Source organism: Panthera pardus, unplaced genomic scaffold (genome assembly GCF_024362965.1).
Source record: "Panthera pardus isolate Hobbes unplaced genomic scaffold, ASM2436296v1 HiC_scaffold_24, whole genome shotgun sequence".
In the NCBI taxonomy this organism is placed as follows: Eukaryota; Metazoa; Chordata; class Mammalia; order Carnivora; family Felidae; genus Panthera; species Panthera pardus.
Window position 1 is genome coordinate 15,089,692 of NW_026526810.1, and position 19,103 is coordinate 15,108,794.

Sequence of the window (19,103 nt, forward strand, 5' to 3'; positions counted from 1 at the left end):
TAAGGAGCAAATTTTTTTTGTTCCTTTCATTCACTTCTTCTTCTTGGATCTTTTCTGTGTCTTTAATTGTGTCTCTCATGCTGAGTGCTGTCCTCAAATATCTTGTGACTCTGAGTTTCCCTTTCAGAGGACCTCAGGATTAGAAAAGGCTGCCCCAGCCTCTGCAGAAGTATGCAGCCTTACTACAGGTCCCCAGTTGCTAAAAGGAGAGGAATTTAACTCCTTGGTGCTAGCGTTTTGACCCGGCTGCCTGTATTTTCTTGAGGGAATTCTGTTTCTTTTTATTTAAGGATAGCCAGGATTTGTTTTAATGAGGTATGCTAAGAGATGCAGACACAGAAGTAGCTGTCATGGAGGAAGCAGTTTTTACTCACAGTTCCCTAGAAACAGGAGGCATAGCACACCATGCAGACCCACACAAGAAAACACCGGGGTGGGTCAGGAGGCAGACGGAGTGAAGGGGGAACATGGGCAAGAGCCTTTGTTGTGGTTTCTGTGGAATGGAACTGGTGAGGCAGGATGAGCAGAGTTAAGATTGGCCAGTGTGAATAATTTCAGCGGGCTCTGGGTGATAGGGGCTGTCCCTAGCTGTCTGGTACCTGGCCCTCTGGTTATTAGGGCAGAGGGATAGAGGCCTAGAATATGAAACCCTGATAAAGGAGGTGGCTGGGGTGTGGGCTCTGGATTTGATGGTTTGCATTTGAGAGATACACTGGTGAACAAGTTGTCTGCTATCTCTGGGAACTGGCTAACCTGGGAGTGGAAGGGGGGCACACTTCATCCAGGGTCAGCAAAGCATCATAATACAGAAAATAAAAGTCATGGATAATAAGTGCTGTTGGCTTTAATTGTTGTTCTTTCTTCCTGTTTTGTGTCTTCTTCCCATCCCCTTTATAGAATTTGTTAACTGCTGGCTGCAGGAGTTTCTGAACATGGGCCGGGAGGGGCCTGGGGAGGATCTATCTAAAACTTATACCTAATTCTTCTCTCTTCACCTGCCCACATTCCCGTCATTGCTATTCATGGTGCCCAGTATGCCTCTGGGCTCTGCCTATGCCTGGCAACCTCCTGCGCTTGCAGCTTCAGTCATTCAAGATGTATTGGATAAGCATCAACCAAGCATTGGGCACATTCAGGAGACTGGAACTGGAGCTTTGAGGACAGTGGATCAAAATCCATGCCTGCATGGGGCTGTCAATGGCAGAGAGCTTCTACCCTACAGATAGATAGAAATTTCTCATCTGCTCCTGTCCCATGAAATTGTCTTCAGGATTGACTTTTGCTAAGAACTTTGTTTTATATGCATATGAAAATCACAGTTCATATGAAATGAGGGGGTGGTGGTGGACATTGACCTCTACCAACCTCTGCTCTGAGATCTCCCAGGCAGGCTGTGAATGGTGGCATGACCCAAGCGCGAAGAGTAGCACCTGCCAGAGCTATTCCAGCACAGTCACGACAGACCTAAGGGCATGGGAAACCCACTGCCTGGCAGTGCTGACTCATTAAATCCTTTTTGTGTTTCTAGTGCTGATGAGCGATTTGATGCCACATTCCACACCAACGTGTTAGTTAATTCTTCTGGGCATTGCCAGTACCTCCCTCCAGGTAAGATCCACTTCCTTTGTCCTCCTGTAGTTAGACAATTTCAGCATGTTTGGGGTGCTAATCCCCCAATGGTTGCTCACACTAGTGGTGGGCCTCCTTTGCCTCATTCACAACCACCCCTTCCTGTTTTCTTCCCTGTGTGCTTGCGTGTATTTCCTGAACTTGATGATGCCATCTTTCCCTTTTTTTTTTTGTCTTGGGGTCATGGCTCAAACTGTCTTTGGTGGCATGTGTCGTATGTTCTTATTGTGTGCCTCATGTTCTTTAAATTTAATCCACAGTGAATGCAAGTCCCCCTTGTCAGGTCATTTTCAGTTCTCCTTAAAACCTGCAAGCTGGGCAACCCTGGCCATTCTCTCCACCCATTTCAGCTCGCCATTTCCCCTCCCACCAGACTGCATATCTTGGCAGGTGCTGCTCTTCAGGTGTTGGGGCAAGATGGTGGACTTGCTGGCTTCTTGAGTGTGTGTGTTACAGAGGACTTGGGTGTTGGGTATAAGAGCAAGTGATTTCAAAGTGGGGCTCATCAATGACTTATTCCTAACTGAGCTTCTCTTCTCCTTCCCAACCAGTTGATGGTTAACTGCTTCCTGGAATTGATTTTTTTTTTCCCAAAAGCCCATCATTTCTGTCAATTCACTGGGCCCTGGGCTGTTCACTGAATAATATAGAGCATGAGGAACCTGGGTTTTAATGCTTTGAGGCATATAGGTATTAACAGAGTTTTAGAAATCTTTGAGATGATTTTTTACATGTTCTTTCCAGGATTATTTCCCCACTGCAACCATTTAACTTCCTGCTCCCAGGCAATCTGCAACCACCTCCCACCTCACCACCAACACACACACACACACCACACCACACCCACACACCTACCACCCCCTGCACAACACATACATGAATACACATTACACACCACCTACCAGAAAATGTCCAGGGTTGCCCAGCTTCCAGGTTTTAAGGAGAATGGGAAATGACCTGACAAGGGGGACTTGCATTCACTGTGGATTAAATTTATAGAACATCAGGCACACAAAACACCGCACATATATACCTCCCCCATACACATACACGCACCACACCACCCCCCACATACACACACACACCTACACCACACACACACCTACACACACCACACCACCCCCCACATACACACATGCCACACTATACCCACATACCTACCACCCCCAACACAACACACACCACACACACACACACACACACACACACACACACATACATTATACACCATACACATACCACAAACCCCACATATACACCCCACACACATACCTCCCTCACACATACCCACACACATTCACACACCAACAACACACCCCCCCACATACACACACTGTACACCACACGTATACCTTCTTATTCATTTCACAGCACAGCAAAGCTGGCCTTGCCTCCTGAGTTGTTGCTTAAATGCTCTTCCTCCTTAGTGGAGGATAAGCATCCCATGGGCAGATTCCATGTTTATACACCTTAGAATCACCACTAATCAACCAGGTACCTCTCCATAAATGAATGTGTAAGTGATTAAATCCATCAAAGGCAGGTAACTCTCAATAATGTTTGTACAGACTGAAGAGCTATAGATTTTCAGGTTTTCTGTCTTAAAGCACGTGCTTCCATTTTACTTTCCCCAGTTCCTTCACCCCTCCCCCAGCCCAAGCAGGCTTTCCACCTAACAGTAGGCCCCTTGGAGACTGAAGCTATGGGATGAGCCTTCCATCACATGCACAGACATTCTTTTTCACCAGGCTGTGAGTTGCAGCTTTTATTATGAGGGCTATTTTAAAAAACGATCTCCAGTAGTCATCAGTATACAAGAATATGGTGTTGCAGATTGTTTTGAAGGCTGAAGCTATTTTCAGCTACAAGAAGCAGTACTCCTGAGCCCCAAGCTGCCTGTGTGCAATAGCCCCCTCTGAGGCTTCATTCCTGTGTCCCAGCCTCCATGGCCCCAGGAGCCTGGTAAGGACAGGCATGTTGTGCTGTGAGTGTGGGAGTCTTCCATACATTGGCAGGAGAAGTTTGGAGCTTTCTGGCCTGGGGCAGCAAGACTGTGCCCTGGGGGTCATGTAGAACAGATCTGGGATGATGTTCTGTTCATGTAACGAAGCACAGGCAAAAAAAAAAAAAAAAATGTTTTGGGTACAAGATTTGAAATAGAGACTTGGTTATGAAATTACCTTCTTTTCTATTTCATATTTTTATAACAGCTTTATTGAAGTATAATTTACATATCATACAATTCACTGCTTTTAACTGCATGATTCAATGATTTTTAGTGAATTCACAGAGTTGTACAGCCATTACCACAATCTAGTGTTAGGACATTTTTTTTTAAGGTTATTTATTTTGAGAGTGAAAGTGCAAGCAAGCGAGGGGCAGAGAGAGAGGGAGAGAGACACTCCCACACAGACCCCGAGTTATCAGCGTGTAGAGCCAATATGAGGGTCCATCTTACGAACCATGAGATCATGACCTGAGCTGCAACCAAGAGTCAGACGCTTAACTGACTAACCCACCCAGGCGCTCCTAGAACATTTTTTATCACCCTGAAAAGATGCTTTGTGCTGGTCTGCAGTTAATCCCCATACTCACTGCCAGCCTCAGGCCACCATTGATCTGCTTTCTGTCACTAGAGATTCTCTTTCTCTGGCCATTTCATAGAAATGGAATAATTCAGTTATAGAGTTACATTTTCTACAGGCAATGTAGGTTTGAAGGGATCTAGCCCATTAATGGGAGGGCAGTGTCTGTATTGACTTCCAGATGCCCATGAACATTGGGTGTAACACTGAACATCATATTTAAAGGGACTTGAGGGGGGGCGCCTGGGTGGCTCAGTCGGTTAAGCGTCCGACTTCGGCTCAGGTCACGATCTCGCGGTCCGGGAGTTCGAGCCCCGCGTCGGGCTCTGTGCTGACTGCTCAGAGCCTGGAGCCTGTTTCAGATTCTGTGTCTCCCTCTCTCTCTGACCCTCCCCCGTTCATGCTCTGTCTCTCCCTATCTCAAAAATAAATAAATGTTAAAAAAAAATTAAAAAAAAATAAAGGGACTTGAGGGGATAGGAAGTTATTACCCTCTCCTAACTTGGTTGTGGGGTGAGGGTTGTGTTTGCAAAGCTGTTACATCCCTTCCTCCATTCATTCTTTTTTAAATTTAGTAGCAGAAATGTACAGAGCTGACTCTGTCCGCAGGAATAGAGGCACCCTTAGTTAGCTCTTTGTGCCTTCTCTTGCCTTCTGGCCTTTCTCTGGGCAGGGAGGAGTACATGGGCATATAAATTCCTAGAAGGGTTTATCTGGTCTCCTCTCTGACCTGGAAGAAATTCACTCCCAACTTGTCTTAGCTTGGACTTACTCTTTTTCTTTTTTTTTTTTAATTTTTTTTTTACATTTATTTATTTTTGATAGAGAGAGACAGAGCACAAGTAGGTAAGGGGCAGAGAGAGAAGGAGACACAGAATCTGAACCAGGCTCCAGGCTCTGAGCTGTCAGCCCAGAGCCCAACGTGGGGCTCGAACTCACAAACAGTGAGATCATGACCTGAGCCGAAGTCAAATGCCCAACCAACTGAGCCACCCAGGTGCCCCTGGAATCACTCTTTTCAATGGAAACTGTCACTTGTGCCCAAGCGCTATGCCTTCAATTTAAACTTACCAGTCTTTGTTCTGTTCTTAATCTAGAATTTAAACTAGTTAAAATTATTCCCTACATACATTTCTAGATAACCAAGTATTTTCTCAATTTTTAACATAAGGAAAATGCCCACGCTGCGCCCCCCCCCCCCCACCAAACAGAGACACACAAACACACACAGACACAGACACACACATACGTCCCTTTCATATTCTGCTTCTAAACCCTTTGTCATTTCTATCAATTTCTCTGGGATTTTTTTCTATTCTTCTTTCTTATTATTTAGAGATTGAAGATACACAGGCATGGAAATTTTACAGAACTTCTAATTCTTTGCACAGAAATCCCTCAGAACAGTCTTTGATGGAGCATAAAGGTGTTGTGTTTGAATTTTAAAAAAAACAAGAAAGCTTCACCCAAGCTTTCTTTCTAGACATCTCCCAAAAATTTCCAAGCTTATTCTGGACAGGCTAGCTGTAATTTGGAGGAGCAGGGGCTGAATGCTTCTCTACTCACCCCTAGTCTAGATGCCCAGAAGCCTACGTCACCTCCTCTCGAAGGGAACACAGGTGGGTCAGAACAATGTGTGCATGAGGCCCTCCTTAAAAAGACGTGCTGAAATCATAAGTAATGTATTGTATAACTCGTCAGCCCTTTCCTAGGCCATGAAGAATAGGCACTGCATATTATGAACAGCATATTGAGGATCGAAATCAAGGGATTGTTCTGTATGTATGTATTTATTTATTTGAATTATTTATATTTTAAATTTAAAAATATATTTTTTATATTTAAAAATTTTTAAACATTAATATATTTATTTTTGAAGGAGAGAGAGAGCATTGTGGGGGAGGGGCAGAGAGAGAGGGAGACACAGAATCCGAAACAAGCTCCAGACTCTGAACTGTCAGCACAGAGCTCAATGCAAGGGTTTGAACTCATGAACCATGAGTTCATGACCTGAGTTGAAGTCAGACACTTAACTGACTGAGCCACCCAGGCGCCCCTGTATTTTTTTGTATTTTAAAATATATTAATTATATTTTAATTTTTTTCCAGCTTCATTGAAGTACAGTTGGCAAATGAAAATGTAATGAGGTGTACAACATGATGACAATGTACATATACATTGTAAAATGATTTCCACAATCAAGTTAACATGTCTATCCCCTCACATGGCTGAGTTTGGTTTTGCTTTCCATGAGAATGTTTAAGATCCACTCTCTTAGCAAATTTCAAGTATATGATATTTTTAACTAGAGTCAGCATGTAGTACATTTGAGCCTTAGAACTTACTCATCTTGTAACTGAAAGATTGTCCCCTTTGACCAACCCCTCTCCATTTCCCCACCACCCCCAGCTCCTGGCATTTCAACACTTCTGTGAGTTCAGTTGTTTCCTTTTTTTTTTTTTTTTTTTTTTTTTTTTTTTTTTTCAAAATCTACATATGAGATCACATAGTATTTGTCTTTGGTTTATTTCACTTGGCACAGTGCTCTCCATCTTCACCCATGTTATTGCAAATGACAGGATTTCCATCTTATTTTAAGGCTGAATAGTATTATCCATTGTGTGTGTGTGTGTGTATGTGCGCGTGAGAGAGAGAGAGAGAGATCTGATAATCTTTGCTTTTATTTATTTGTCCATCAATGACTACTTAGGTTGATTCTGTGTCTTGGCTATTGCAAATGATGCTGTAATGAACATGATGAACATGGGAGTGAAGATATCTCTTCCAAGTAATTATTTTGTTTCCTTCAGATATATACCCAAAAATGGGGTCACTGGATCATATAGTAGTTCTATTTTTAATTTTTTTAGGAATCTCCATACAGTTTTCTTAATGACTGCACCAGTTTACATTTCCACCAACAGTGTGAGATGCTGTGTATTTAAAGCAGTCACCTTCCATTTTAGTCACCTTCCATTTCAGTTTTTCTGGCCGTTTTCATTGTCCACGTAGGCATATTCAAGAGCTCCTGTTACATTGATGTGCGCTGGTTCCCCTTTGATGTGCAGCAGTGCAAACTCAAGTTTGGGTCCTGGTCCTATGGAGGGTGGTCCTTGGATCTACAGATGCAAGAGGCAGATATCAGCGGCTATATCCCAAATGGAGAATGGGACCTTGTGGGTAAGTCTAGCAAAGACATGAGACCAGTGGCCTTGTAGAAAGCCACTTTATTCCTGTGCTGACTTTAAAAGTTTGGGATTTTCCACTCTGCTTTTCAGTGTGAACATTTATTGAACCCTGCAGCAATCTCTGTAATTTACTGAGAGCTATACAATGAGAACAACAACCAAAAAAAAAAAAAAAAAAAAAAAAAAACAATTAGAAAATTCAATGCTTTCCATGAAAAGTGTGTAGTTAAACAAGTCAGTACTAGTATCGGCATCTTTATATTAGAATCTGCTCCATTCCTAAAATCAGGCTGGACAGTAAATTGCAATTCGTGGGAAACTATATTTGATGATTTTAAATAGAAAAACAATAATTACATTTATAATGGTGTAAAGCTTATAATGTATTATTTATAATCCTGGTGTCTTAGTCCCTTCAGGCTGCTATAATGGAATACCATAGACTGGGTGGCTTATAAACAATAGAAATTTATTTCTCACAGTTCTGAAGGCTAGAAGTTCAAGATCAAGGCACTGGAAGATCTGGTGTCTGCTGAGGGCCTGCTTCCTGATTCATAGATGGCTGTCTTCTGGCTGTGTTCTTACATAGAAAAGACTAGGGAGTTTTCTGGGCCTCTTTGAATAAACAAATAGTTTATTCAAACACTGATTATCCAGGTTTTTAGCACTCAACAAACCCCATGGTTATTTGTGTGATATGCTCATTAAAATAAACAAGCAGGGTAATTTTATTCAGACAATGGTTCCTTCCCACCCCCTGCTAATGGAGGAATCCCAGGCAAGCGGAGTGAGAAGTTCTATGAGTGCTGCAAAGAGCCATACCCAGACGTCACCTTCACAGTGACCATTCGCCGCAGGACCCTCTACTATGGCCTCAACCTGCTCATCCCCTGTGTGCTCATCTCTGCGCTGGCCCTCCTCGTCTTCTTGCTCCCTGCAGATTCTGGGGAGAAAATATCTCTGGGTAAGTGTCCTGATCTTGGGTGGGAGTCTGCAACAGGACAGGAGGCCTTGCCTCCAGGTCAGTGCTGTAGGGATCACTGTGGACAGTGCAGGACTTGTCACGGCTCTGAGTGCAGAGATGTTGCAGAGCCTTCTTGGTGCATCACACACTGACCTGCCAGCCCAGGGCATCTTCCTGACACCACAGGCTCCTGATCTAGGCTCCATGCTGGATGTCCATGCCCTCCTGAGAATCTGAAGGATCCTGTGATCCTACATAGAATATAAAAATGCCCAGGGAGAGACTACTGAGTTCTGTCCTGAGGGGCCTTGCTTTCTCCTCTCCTGCCACCCAATCCTGTTCCTTGGTAGCAACTGACCAGCATTTGTTATGGACAGGGAACAGTTTAGTCTAGTACCAGTTTGCATCTGTATATTGCTGTCCACAGGGTGATTCCTTAAGATCCAATACAAAGATAAGAAAACTAAGATTTGGAATGGTGAGATGAATTTCTCAACATCTTAAAGAGTTACCAAGATCATATTTAGTACATGTAGAAATCATCCTCAAACCCCTATCTTAAGTGCAAGGCTCAGACACGTTAAGTGACTTATCAAAGTAAATAGCAAAGTCAAGACCAAAAGCCAGGTCTTTGGATAGCATGTTTTTTTTTTTTGTTTTTGTTTTGTTTTGTCATGCTATATGAAACTACCTCTAGATCCTAGTGTAATAAAGAAAATGAGACATACTTGTGTTGAGTTCCGTAATTCATTTTGTATTGTTGTTCTAAAATTCTGGCTCCTAAACTTATCTCTATCTAGGACTCTGGTAAATGATGAGAAGTCCCCAGAAAAAATAGCCATGCCTATATGTACAGAGAATTCTGCATCTGGTTTCAGGATGTCACTGACCCCCCCCCCCCACCTCTGTAGTTATTTGAATGTCAGGTTAGGCACAGTTAAGTGGAATTGAGTCCCCATAATCTGTTCTATCTCAGGCACCTTTGTGTTTATGTTTCAGGGATAACAGTTTTACTCTCTCTTACTGTCTTCATGTTGCTGGTGGCTGAGATCATGCCTGCGACATCTGACTCAGTGCCCTTGATAGGTAAGCAAGTGTTGGGCCTCTCTTGAAGACACAGACTTAGAGAGTACCCAGGATTTCCTAGCATGGAAACAGAGCATAAATCTGTCCTCCGTGCCCTGAAGAGCCCCCAATCCTCTCTTTGCCATAAGGAGTGACTATACCTATAGTGACTATATACCTATAGTGACTATAACTATACCTTGAGTCATTGTTTTTCCACAAATTCTTTGTCAAAATGTAAGGATCTCACATTTTAACTCTTAGCCGTTGTTTCCTGAGATACCTCAATGTCTCTGTATAAAGTTAAAGCTTGTGAGGAAATGTAAACAGGACAAATATATTTTGGCCAAGACAGATGTAAGGCATGACTTTCTGCCCAGGGCAGGATAGCAGAAATAGAAGACAGCATCACTTGTTGCTATACCCCTTTCTGGATTGGAATAAGCAGGAACATGCAAAGGGGTGCTCAGTTGTCTAGTGGTTAGGATTGGTACTCTCACCAATAGCCAGGGTTCCATTCCTGGTTAGGGAATCAGACCTCCAGCCAGTTTTGAGAATGGGAAGCAAACGTTCTGACAGTGGATATTAGGTTTAATATAAGAATCCCTACTCTAGTTTGGTGATGGAGATCAGAAACAGGAAAGGAGTCTATGATTATTCCTGTTGACCCATGCCACCTGAGGGCTGCCATATGTGGTTAATTAGGGAGGACAGGAGTAGGGGAGCTTATATGGATACTCCCAGGCCTCACAAACTAAGAAGCCAAGGCTCATCTTTGTGGAGTTCCCTTAATGTGTAATAGTTTGGCCAGAGAGAGTAATTGTTGGTATGAAAAGCCTTTGTGGGTGTTCCTAGTTCTCTCAGTACCATCCAGAGAGCAAGGAACCATGTTTCAACTTGAGGGTCTGACCCCATTATTTCTACCTTCCAACGCAATACTTTCAATAGAGACTTTCAGCAGAAAGCACTCCCTGTGGGGCAGTTGGCAGAAACTGCCTTGACTGATGAACCAATGGGGAAAAAGCATGGTTGATGCATAGCCTATTTCTAGAAAGATGTGATGCTGTTGGCCTCTGACCTCTGTTGTTGAGACTTCAGCTGTGGGATCCTTTGACCATGGACACCTCCACAAGTCATTGTATTAGTCTTCTAGGGAGACCACAATAAAATTTCACAGACTGGGTGGCCTACACAACATAAATATATTTGCTTACAGTTCTGGGGGTTTGGAAGTTCAAGATCAAGATGCCAGAAGGTTTGAGATCTTCTGAAGCCTCTCTGCTTTACTTGCAGATGACCCCCTTCTTGCTGTGTCCTCACATTGGTCTTGCTGGGTGCATCCTTGGTACCCCTTTGTATGTCCAAATTTCCCGTTCTTATAAGGACACCAGTCATAATGAATCAGATCCCACTCTAAGGACCCCATTTTAACTTAATCACCTCTTTAAAAGGATGGTCTTCAAATACAGTCACAATCTGAAGTACCACGGGTTAGAGCTTCCGCATATAAATTTAAGGAGGCCACAGTTCAGCCCATACCAGTAAGAGTTTTGTTTACTACCCTTCCCTTTCTTAGAAATCCCTGATGCTAACTTTAAACCTCAAATGTCCATCTCTGGCAACTCCTCACCAAGGTACCTCTTGGTCTCCACAGTGGGGTAGTTAGTTCCTTCCTGCCTGGAGAGAAGGAAGTGTTCTTAACCAGGTGTGTGGTCACACACTTAGCCTCCGCACCAGAATGTCTTCTGCTTAAACCTCACCCCCCTTGAGCTGAAAGCCACACCAAAGTTCTAATAATCAGAGTTGCTGATCAAGGAATGTCTTCCTTGTGTCAGACTTTTTCCTAGATCCTGGGCTCATATAATTGCTAATTCTTGCACCAACCCTGCAAAGAATGCACTGCTTGCTATCCCTGTTATACTGGTGAATAACCAAAAGCCCAAACAGGCTGAGTAGCCTGTGTAAACTCACAGATGGCAGCCACTGGATGGGGGCAGGGGGTTGGGGGACGGCTGTTTTGGATGCTGCATGCTGCTTCTCCTTGGGGCCAAGATGGAGAAACCCATTGTTGCCCATTAGAGCTGAAGCTAATGTTCTCCTGGAAAGTCACTGCCTTCCACATCTTCCTCACACAACTGGCACCTCCTCCTATCTCTCATTAGATGGGGCCAGACTCATTTTCTTAACTTTTTTGTTTTTAAATGTTTATTTATTTATTTTGAGAGAGAGAGAGAATGAGCAGGGGAGGGGCAGAGACAGAGGGAGAGACAGAATCCCAGGCAGGCTCCCCACTGTCAGTGCAGAGCCTGATGTGGGTCTTGAACTCACTAATCATTAAATGAGCTGAAATCAAGAGTCAGACGCTTAACCGACTGAGCTACCGGGTGCCCCAGCCTCGTTTTCTCCCTAATACTAGCTATCCAGGCCTCATAAGACAGCCGGTGATGCCCAGGTTTGCCCTTGTTCCATCCCCACCCCCAGCACGTTCACAGCCTGTAGTCATCCCTGTGGTGACCACACCCTCACCACCCAAGCGTTTTCAGTTCCATGACAGTCCACATCCTTTATCCTGGGAACGATCATTTCAGCATCTGGTGAGTCGCTGTTAACCCTCAATGAAGGAGGCAATGGACGGAGTTCAAAACAGTGTAGTTAGGTAGGCCAGGCTGCTTTCGTGGATAGGAAACCAGGTCTCTGTGCTCTGGGCTGGCCTCTGCCTGCCAGGAATGTGGACAGGAGTCTGCAGGCCTGGAGGTGGCCCTGCCCTGCTCTTGGCTTCACCATCCAGCCCCAGGCAATCAGTCACCGCCATCTGGGTCTGCCTGCCACCCTGTGATAATTGTGCCATGGAGGCCCCGGGTCTCACCCTGTGTCTCTTGTCTCTGCAGCCCAGTACTTTGCCAGCACCATGATCATCGTGGGCCTCTCTGTGGTCGTGACAGTGATTGTGCTGCAGTATCACCACCACGACCCCGATGGCGGCAAGATGCCCAAGTGGGTGCGTTCCTCCTGTGCTTCACCACAGGGAGTCAGGGCTCCTCCCCAAGGGAGGCTCTAGGAATGATTTATCTATCTGAAAAATCCCACACACAGCCCAGCATTCCTAAACAGAACCATATTTCTCATAGCACCCCACCCATCTACATTATTGCATGATCTGTATGTAGAGGACAGTTCTGGTGAGCATGCTCTTAGGCTCCCATGGCATTGTTCTTACAATCAGACGTTCCAGAAGAGGGCTCACACACAGACTGCTCTGTACATTTTGCTACCATAGTGTTTGTGAAACTACTTTTTGCATGTACACCACAGAGAACTGTGCAGTGGTTGGAAGCAACAGACAAGATAAGCACACAGCCATGTGATTGGATCTTCCAAACAGAATGAGGAGTAAAAGGGTAAGAAAGAGTGAGCCATGTAATAACCTGTGTAGTCAATATATGTAGGAATGTAAACTTACCACAGGCCTATAAAATAAAGGTTAGTAGTTACCAGTGGGGAAGGGAGTATAGGATGAAAGCTAAAGGATGAAAACCAAATGATTGAATACAACAGCCTATTGTGTCAGCCCAGAGCATGCCACACCTTCCCAGCACCTGCTTAGCACTGGCATGCAGGCTGATGCTTACCTACTCACATGCTGTGCTCCTTAGGAGTCCAGTATCTGATGCTCACCTGACACTCAGGAAACCTTGATTAAGGCCACATGGGTCCTGGGCTTTCGTCACCTCACACCCAAGGCAGGGGAGGGATGCCCCCCACCCAAGATACTTACTTGGACCCTGCAATCCTTCCAGTCTTCTTCCCCAGAGAGCATAGCCTAAGGGCAGTAGGAGCTAAAGGAGCCTCTTATGTGAAAACAAGATTGTTTTTCTTTGGAGATCTGTAACCTTGCATCCAAGTTCAGAAAGGAGTCTAGGACTCACCAACTTGCTAAAATGAAGCTGCAAGAAGCAAGATGCATTTTGTGAACCTCCAGCAACAGGGAGTTTCCAGGCCTTCTAAAAATATTCATTGTGCAATAATTTACAGTTACCCAAAAGTGAACTTAAGAAAAACTACTTAAAAAAAATGGCTTTACCAAGTTACTGTGTCCTCTTAGATTCTCTTCCATAGGAAATTCTTACACTTAACAAAAACTTTCCTCATAGCTCATTGCATCAGCAGTAGAGTGAGCTCCCAGAAATGGTGTTATCTCCCACACACGTCTAATCACTGCAGTCCATTGGCTTGTTTTCAGAAGGTGCCCTCATTAAAAGCTTGGACACATGTGTCCACATTCACCTGCATTCTCATCTGACTTTTATAACCCTGACACACTTTCTGTCTACCCATCCTTCCATTTGAAATAAGTAATACAGTTACGTGTTCCCAAAGTCAAAATAAAAGTAAAATTATAAGGAAGGATATCAGCTCTCATCCCTGCCCATCACTCTGCTTCCACCACCAATATTGATGGCCATTTCAATTAATTCTTCCATTATCCTTCAAGTGTTTATTTATGCAAATGTAAAGCTAAAAATATATATTATTATTTCTTATGTTTAAGACATGAAGAGGGGCGCCTGGGTGGCGCAGTCGGTTAAGCGTCCGACTTCAGCCAGGTCACGATCTCGCGGTCCGTGAGTTCGAGCCCCGCGTCAGGCTCTGGGCTGATGGCTCGGAGCCTGGAGCCTGTTTCCGATTCTGTGTCTCCCTCTCTCTCTGCCCCTCCCCCGTTCATGCTCTGTCTCTCTCTGTCCCAAAAATAAATTAAAAAAAACGTTGAAAAAAAAAATTAAAAAAAAAAAAAAAAAGACATGAAGAAAAAACAATTTTACCAACCTGGTAGTACTTTAGTATCCAGAAAAAAATATTTTTTTAAAATTGTTTTTAATTTTAAATTTAAATTTTGAGAGACAGAGAGAGAGCACAAGCAGGGGAAGGGCAGAGAGAGGAGACACAGAATCTGAAGCAGGCTCCAGGCTCCAAGCTGTCAGCACAGAGCCCAACATGGGGCTTGAACTCATGAACAACAAGATCATGACCTGAGCTGAAGTTGGACGCCTAACCAACTGAGCCACCCAGGCGCCCCCAGAAAGAAAATCTTAATTAAGACGATATGCTAATTATTCACCTCTCAGCACAAATGTGTCCAAACCAATGGCTGCAAATGAAACATGAAGCTTGTATGTCTCGCTTTCAATTTATATACCCTACTGCATTTTTCTCTTTCTGTGTGTATTTGAAACATAAACAGTCTCCAAGGAACTTTTATTATGATGTGTTGCTATGAAGAAGATACTGCCGGTGCAGCGGCATTATGTGACATTTGCACAGCCAGACACAAAACCATAACCTAATAGAAGAGGTCATGAGCACAGTTTGATAAGTGCCAAGAGGATAATTTCATCTTTTGAGATGCTTTAGCCTTGAAAGCTAATGATTCAGGCCATGGAATTCAAAATAGACCTGGCAGCATGGATAATATTAGTTTGAAATGTGCCCCAGGGTATGCACAAACACCCCCTGTCCCCCCCCCCCCCACCACCACCACAGACACGCCTGGCCTTAGCTCTCCATGTGCACAGTTGCCTCTGGGTTTGGACGCATTCATTGCCCACTGCACTCCCTTGAGCTCTGGTTCAGTCTTCCCTGTGCCTTCGAAGTGCAGGTAGGGGGTGGGCTGAAGTCACAGGTGTTTTGAGGAAGACATTGTAGACCCTTTTACAGATGAGGCTGTGGAAGTCTAAACACATAAGTAACTTGCTTACTATGTGACCTTGAGCCAATTTATTAGCCTCTTTGAAGCCTCTGTTTCTTTGTCTGTAAAGTGGGGAGATTATACTCACTTCACAGAACCTCTGAGAGGCCCAAGTGAAATGACGTGCCTTAGGAGCCTCCTGTGGAGGGACACATGTGGGGCCATGTGGCCCTGCCCCTTAATGATCACAGAAAAACCTCCAGGGTCTGCAAAAAGCCCTTTCCAGGCTCTGGAGGTTTGTCCATAGAGTGTGGGCAGGATATATAGACTGCCATCTGCTATGAATGAAAGGTTATCTTTACAGCTTAAGTGAACCTGCTCTTAAGCCTTCTTGTTCTTTCATTACCTTTCTCCAGACCGGTCTATTGCAGTTATCTCTGATAAGATGTTATAAAAACAATTACCAAGAAAGTGCTGCAGGCATGAACTTTACAACTTACTGCCTAAACTTATAGATGTGAAACATACCTGCTATGTTGCTGATGGAGTTTGCCCACAATCATAAACCAAAGTTAAAATCAATATCTGGATAATTTCAGGGAAAGAGCCTACTTTTCACACACTTGTCTAAATAGGCTTCCAAGAATTTTTTTTTTTTTTTTAATCTGGATTGAGTCTTCACATGGCTCCCTTCTTTTCATTAAAGGGAAAAACAAAGATCAGTGATTTCTCTTGAGCATCTTGTATGCATGTGGGCGATATATGTTGATAAAACACTTTAAACCAGAAATTGACAAACTATGGCCCTGATGGTCAAATCTGGCCCACCAATTGTTTTTGCAAATAAAATGTTATGAGAAAAAAGCCACGTTTGCTTCTTTACATGCTTTCTATGACTATTTTGTACTTGATTAGCAAAGCCAAGTAGTTGCAATGGAGACCTTATGGACTTTATTGTGTGGCCCTTTAAAGATAAAGTCTGCCAACCCCTGCTTTAGATTTTTCCAAGTACTTTCCCACATACCATGTTACTCAGTCTTCACTGTGTCCTGATGAATTAGGTTAGAGATTCCTAAACTTCCCTGGTTCACAGCACCTTTAGTGTCCCAGGGATTTTTTTCACAGCCCCTGGAGCAAAACAAACAAACAAACAACCTAATGACTCTATTACATTGGTCAAAACAACTTAATAAGTATTTATGTCCTGACCACTTAGCACCTGTTGGTACAGCACAACCTCTCAAATCTTAGGAGTACACTACCCTAATTTCCTGTCCCATGTTGACTTTCTTGGCACTTGCTTTTCATCAGGACAACAAAAACTGCTTTGTAATGATATGTCATCACCGCTAAGGGATCTGGTGTCTCAGTCTGGACTGCTTCAAGTTAGGCGTTCATGCAGCATCTGATAGGTGTCACAGGGTCACCCTTGAAAATCTTTAAATCTCCAAGGGTGTGCCATGGGACACTGGGGTGCCTCACAGGCAGTTAGGTATGATGGCTGTTAGTTACAGTTGAGGAAAGATTGGAGAGGGAAAATGACTGGTCTTATTCACACAGCTCAGGCAGGGCTCTCCTAAGATAACCCTCGCCTCCCACCTGCTTATCTGTCCAGAGATTGCTGTGTGTCTGCCACTGAGAATTCACTCCATCCTGGGGGGCCTTTCTGCATTGCCTTCATCTGCGTAGCTCACATTTGACTCAACCATTGTAAGGCGTTGGCACTGCCTGCCTGTGGAAACTTAACCCGAAGGAGCAGGGGCATGTCACCCTTGGGGTCCACTAAGTAGGGCTGAGGTCCTAGGATCACCTTGCTGTTAGGATCAGCTGAGGCTCACCACCCACCCTGCTAACTGCCCCGTTGTCTCCCCAGACCAGAGTCATCCTTCTGAACTGGTGCGCATGGTTCCTGCGCATGAAGAGGCCCGGGGAGGACAAGGTGCGGCCGGCCTGCCAGCACAAGCCGCGCCGCTGCAGCCTGGCCAGCGTGGAGATGAGCGCGGTGGCAGGGCCACCGACCACCAACGGCAACCTGCTCTACATCGGCTTCCGCGGCCTGGACGGTGTGCACTGCGCCCCCACCCCTGACTCGGGCGTCGTGTGTGGCCGCATGGCCTGCTCCCCCACGCACGACGAGCAGCTCCTACATGGCGGGCAGCCCCCCGAGGGGGATCCCGACCTGGCCAAGATCCTGGAGGAGGTCCGCTACATTGCCAATCGCTTCCGCTGCCAGGACGAGAGCGAGGCCATCTGCAGTGAGTGGAAGTTTGCCGCCTGCGTGGTGGACCGCCTGTGTCTCATGGCCTTCTCCGTCTTCACCATCATCTGCACCATTGGCATCCTGATGTCCGCCCCAAACTTCGTGGAGGCTGTGTCCAAAGACTTTGCTTAATCTGGTTCTGGTCCCCAGCATGTAGGAAAACGCACAGACAGGTGATGTCATTAGCTTGGGGATAATTTGGGGTGCTAATCCCACAGCCACACTAAACGTGAGGACACTGATGTACCCGTAGCTGTCAGTCATGTCGTTACAGTCTCCTTGTTGCTTTCAGTAATAGGATCTCAGCACGTTTTTGTTTCATCCTCTCAGAGGGGCTCCTTGATATCCTTGGAACATCCTTAGGGTCCCCAGAACCACTGAGAGGTCATTTTGCCCATTCCCCAGTGCCTGGTGAGCCCTTTAGAGAGGTCAGAGTGGCTCAGGACTGCCAAGGGAAGCCTGTACACCTGGTTTGCATGCCTGCATGTCACTTGCCAAGAAGGCCTACATGAAAATTCAACATATGCTTTTGCCTGTTTACAAACCTAGATTGAAAATAATAATAATAATAATAATAATAAGCCGCAGTCACTAGATCCATTCAAATTATTGGTCAAAGGAAACAAAACTAAAACTAAAAACCTAACTGCTGGTGTTTTCTGCAATTCAGGTTTTATTTTTCTCTACCATAGACAGTTGGTAGAAAGAAACAGTTTTATGCTGTTCCTACATTTTAAAACACACACACAAACACACACACACACACACACACACACACACACACACACACACACAGTTGATCTTATAAATTATGCTTTTACCAGCCTGAGCCCTGCCAGTCTGCCCTGTGGAGGGAATTAGGACAGACACAGATGTGTGTTGATTCTGAACTAGGACTAGACCCAGGCAAGTCAGAGGGATTGCTATAGCTCCTAGTGACTCACATTTCCTGTGCTGCCCCCAGACACTGGGGACTTGAGTCTGCTCTATTCTGAAACACCCAAAGGACAAATAGAGTTCTATTAGAATTACCAGCCCAGTGTAATAGCTAGAGGTTAAATTAAACCAGCTATGTATTTCTTTTTTTTAAATAATATATTAGATATTTCACATGTACTAGAGTTGATTAGTGTTAGAAACTTGTGGGTCCATAAGTGGACATAAGTGGGACATAAGTCCCAACATTCTTTATGTGTCAAGGCCAGGGGCAGGGTCTGGGACATCTTCTCGTTCCCTGTATGGCAGGAACTGGGAAGGGAATGATGTGGCCACTGGCTTTCCTGGATGAAAGGCCAATGGAAGTCAACAGAAGGGGCTGGCAGGCTAAAAATGGCTATACAACCAGTAACTCCAGTCTCTGATTTTTAGGGATCTGCTTACCCACAGCTCATCTACCCCAATGTTAGCCCAGAAAAGTGGCTTGAGCAGGTAGAGTCCCTGGAGATAAGTGTTTTGAAAGCCAGGGAAACTTTAATTTTAAACCTACGTGGTGACATGGTTCACCACTTAACATAATCCAGCTGACAAAAGTCACTTTGCCTTTTCCCATTCTCCTTATTTTTTAATGACAGCGGAGGGAAACACAACAGAACCTCTCCTGTTCTATTGTTTCATATAGTAACTGCTCAGAGCTCAAAACTACAGAAGGCTTTGAGCTCCTGGGGATCTTTAATTTGCTTCTAACCCCTGAGATGGGTATATATTATGAGGGAAGATTAGATTTTCAGA

At 44.5% G+C, this 19,103-nt stretch overlaps 1 protein-coding gene across 1 annotated transcript in view; it reads left to right on the forward strand.

The window, feature by feature from the left end:
• CHRNA7 (cholinergic receptor nicotinic alpha 7 subunit) overlaps positions 1-18,522 on the forward strand; it is a 112,978-nt gene extending 94,456 nt beyond the window's left edge. The window contains exons 5-10 of the mRNA XM_053888802.1: positions 1,529-1,608; positions 7,228-7,395; positions 8,173-8,367; positions 9,367-9,453; positions 12,321-12,430; positions 16,989-18,522. Of these exons, the coding sequence (XP_053744777.1) occupies positions 1,529-1,608; positions 7,228-7,395; positions 8,173-8,367; positions 9,367-9,453; positions 12,321-12,430; positions 16,989-17,507 (1,159 nt within the window). The 3' untranslated portion in view covers positions 17,508-18,522. The remainder of the gene's footprint in view (positions 1-1,528; positions 1,609-7,227; positions 7,396-8,172; positions 8,368-9,366; positions 9,454-12,320; positions 12,431-16,988) is intronic.
• The last annotated feature ends 581 nt before the right edge of the window (positions 18,523-19,103 follow it).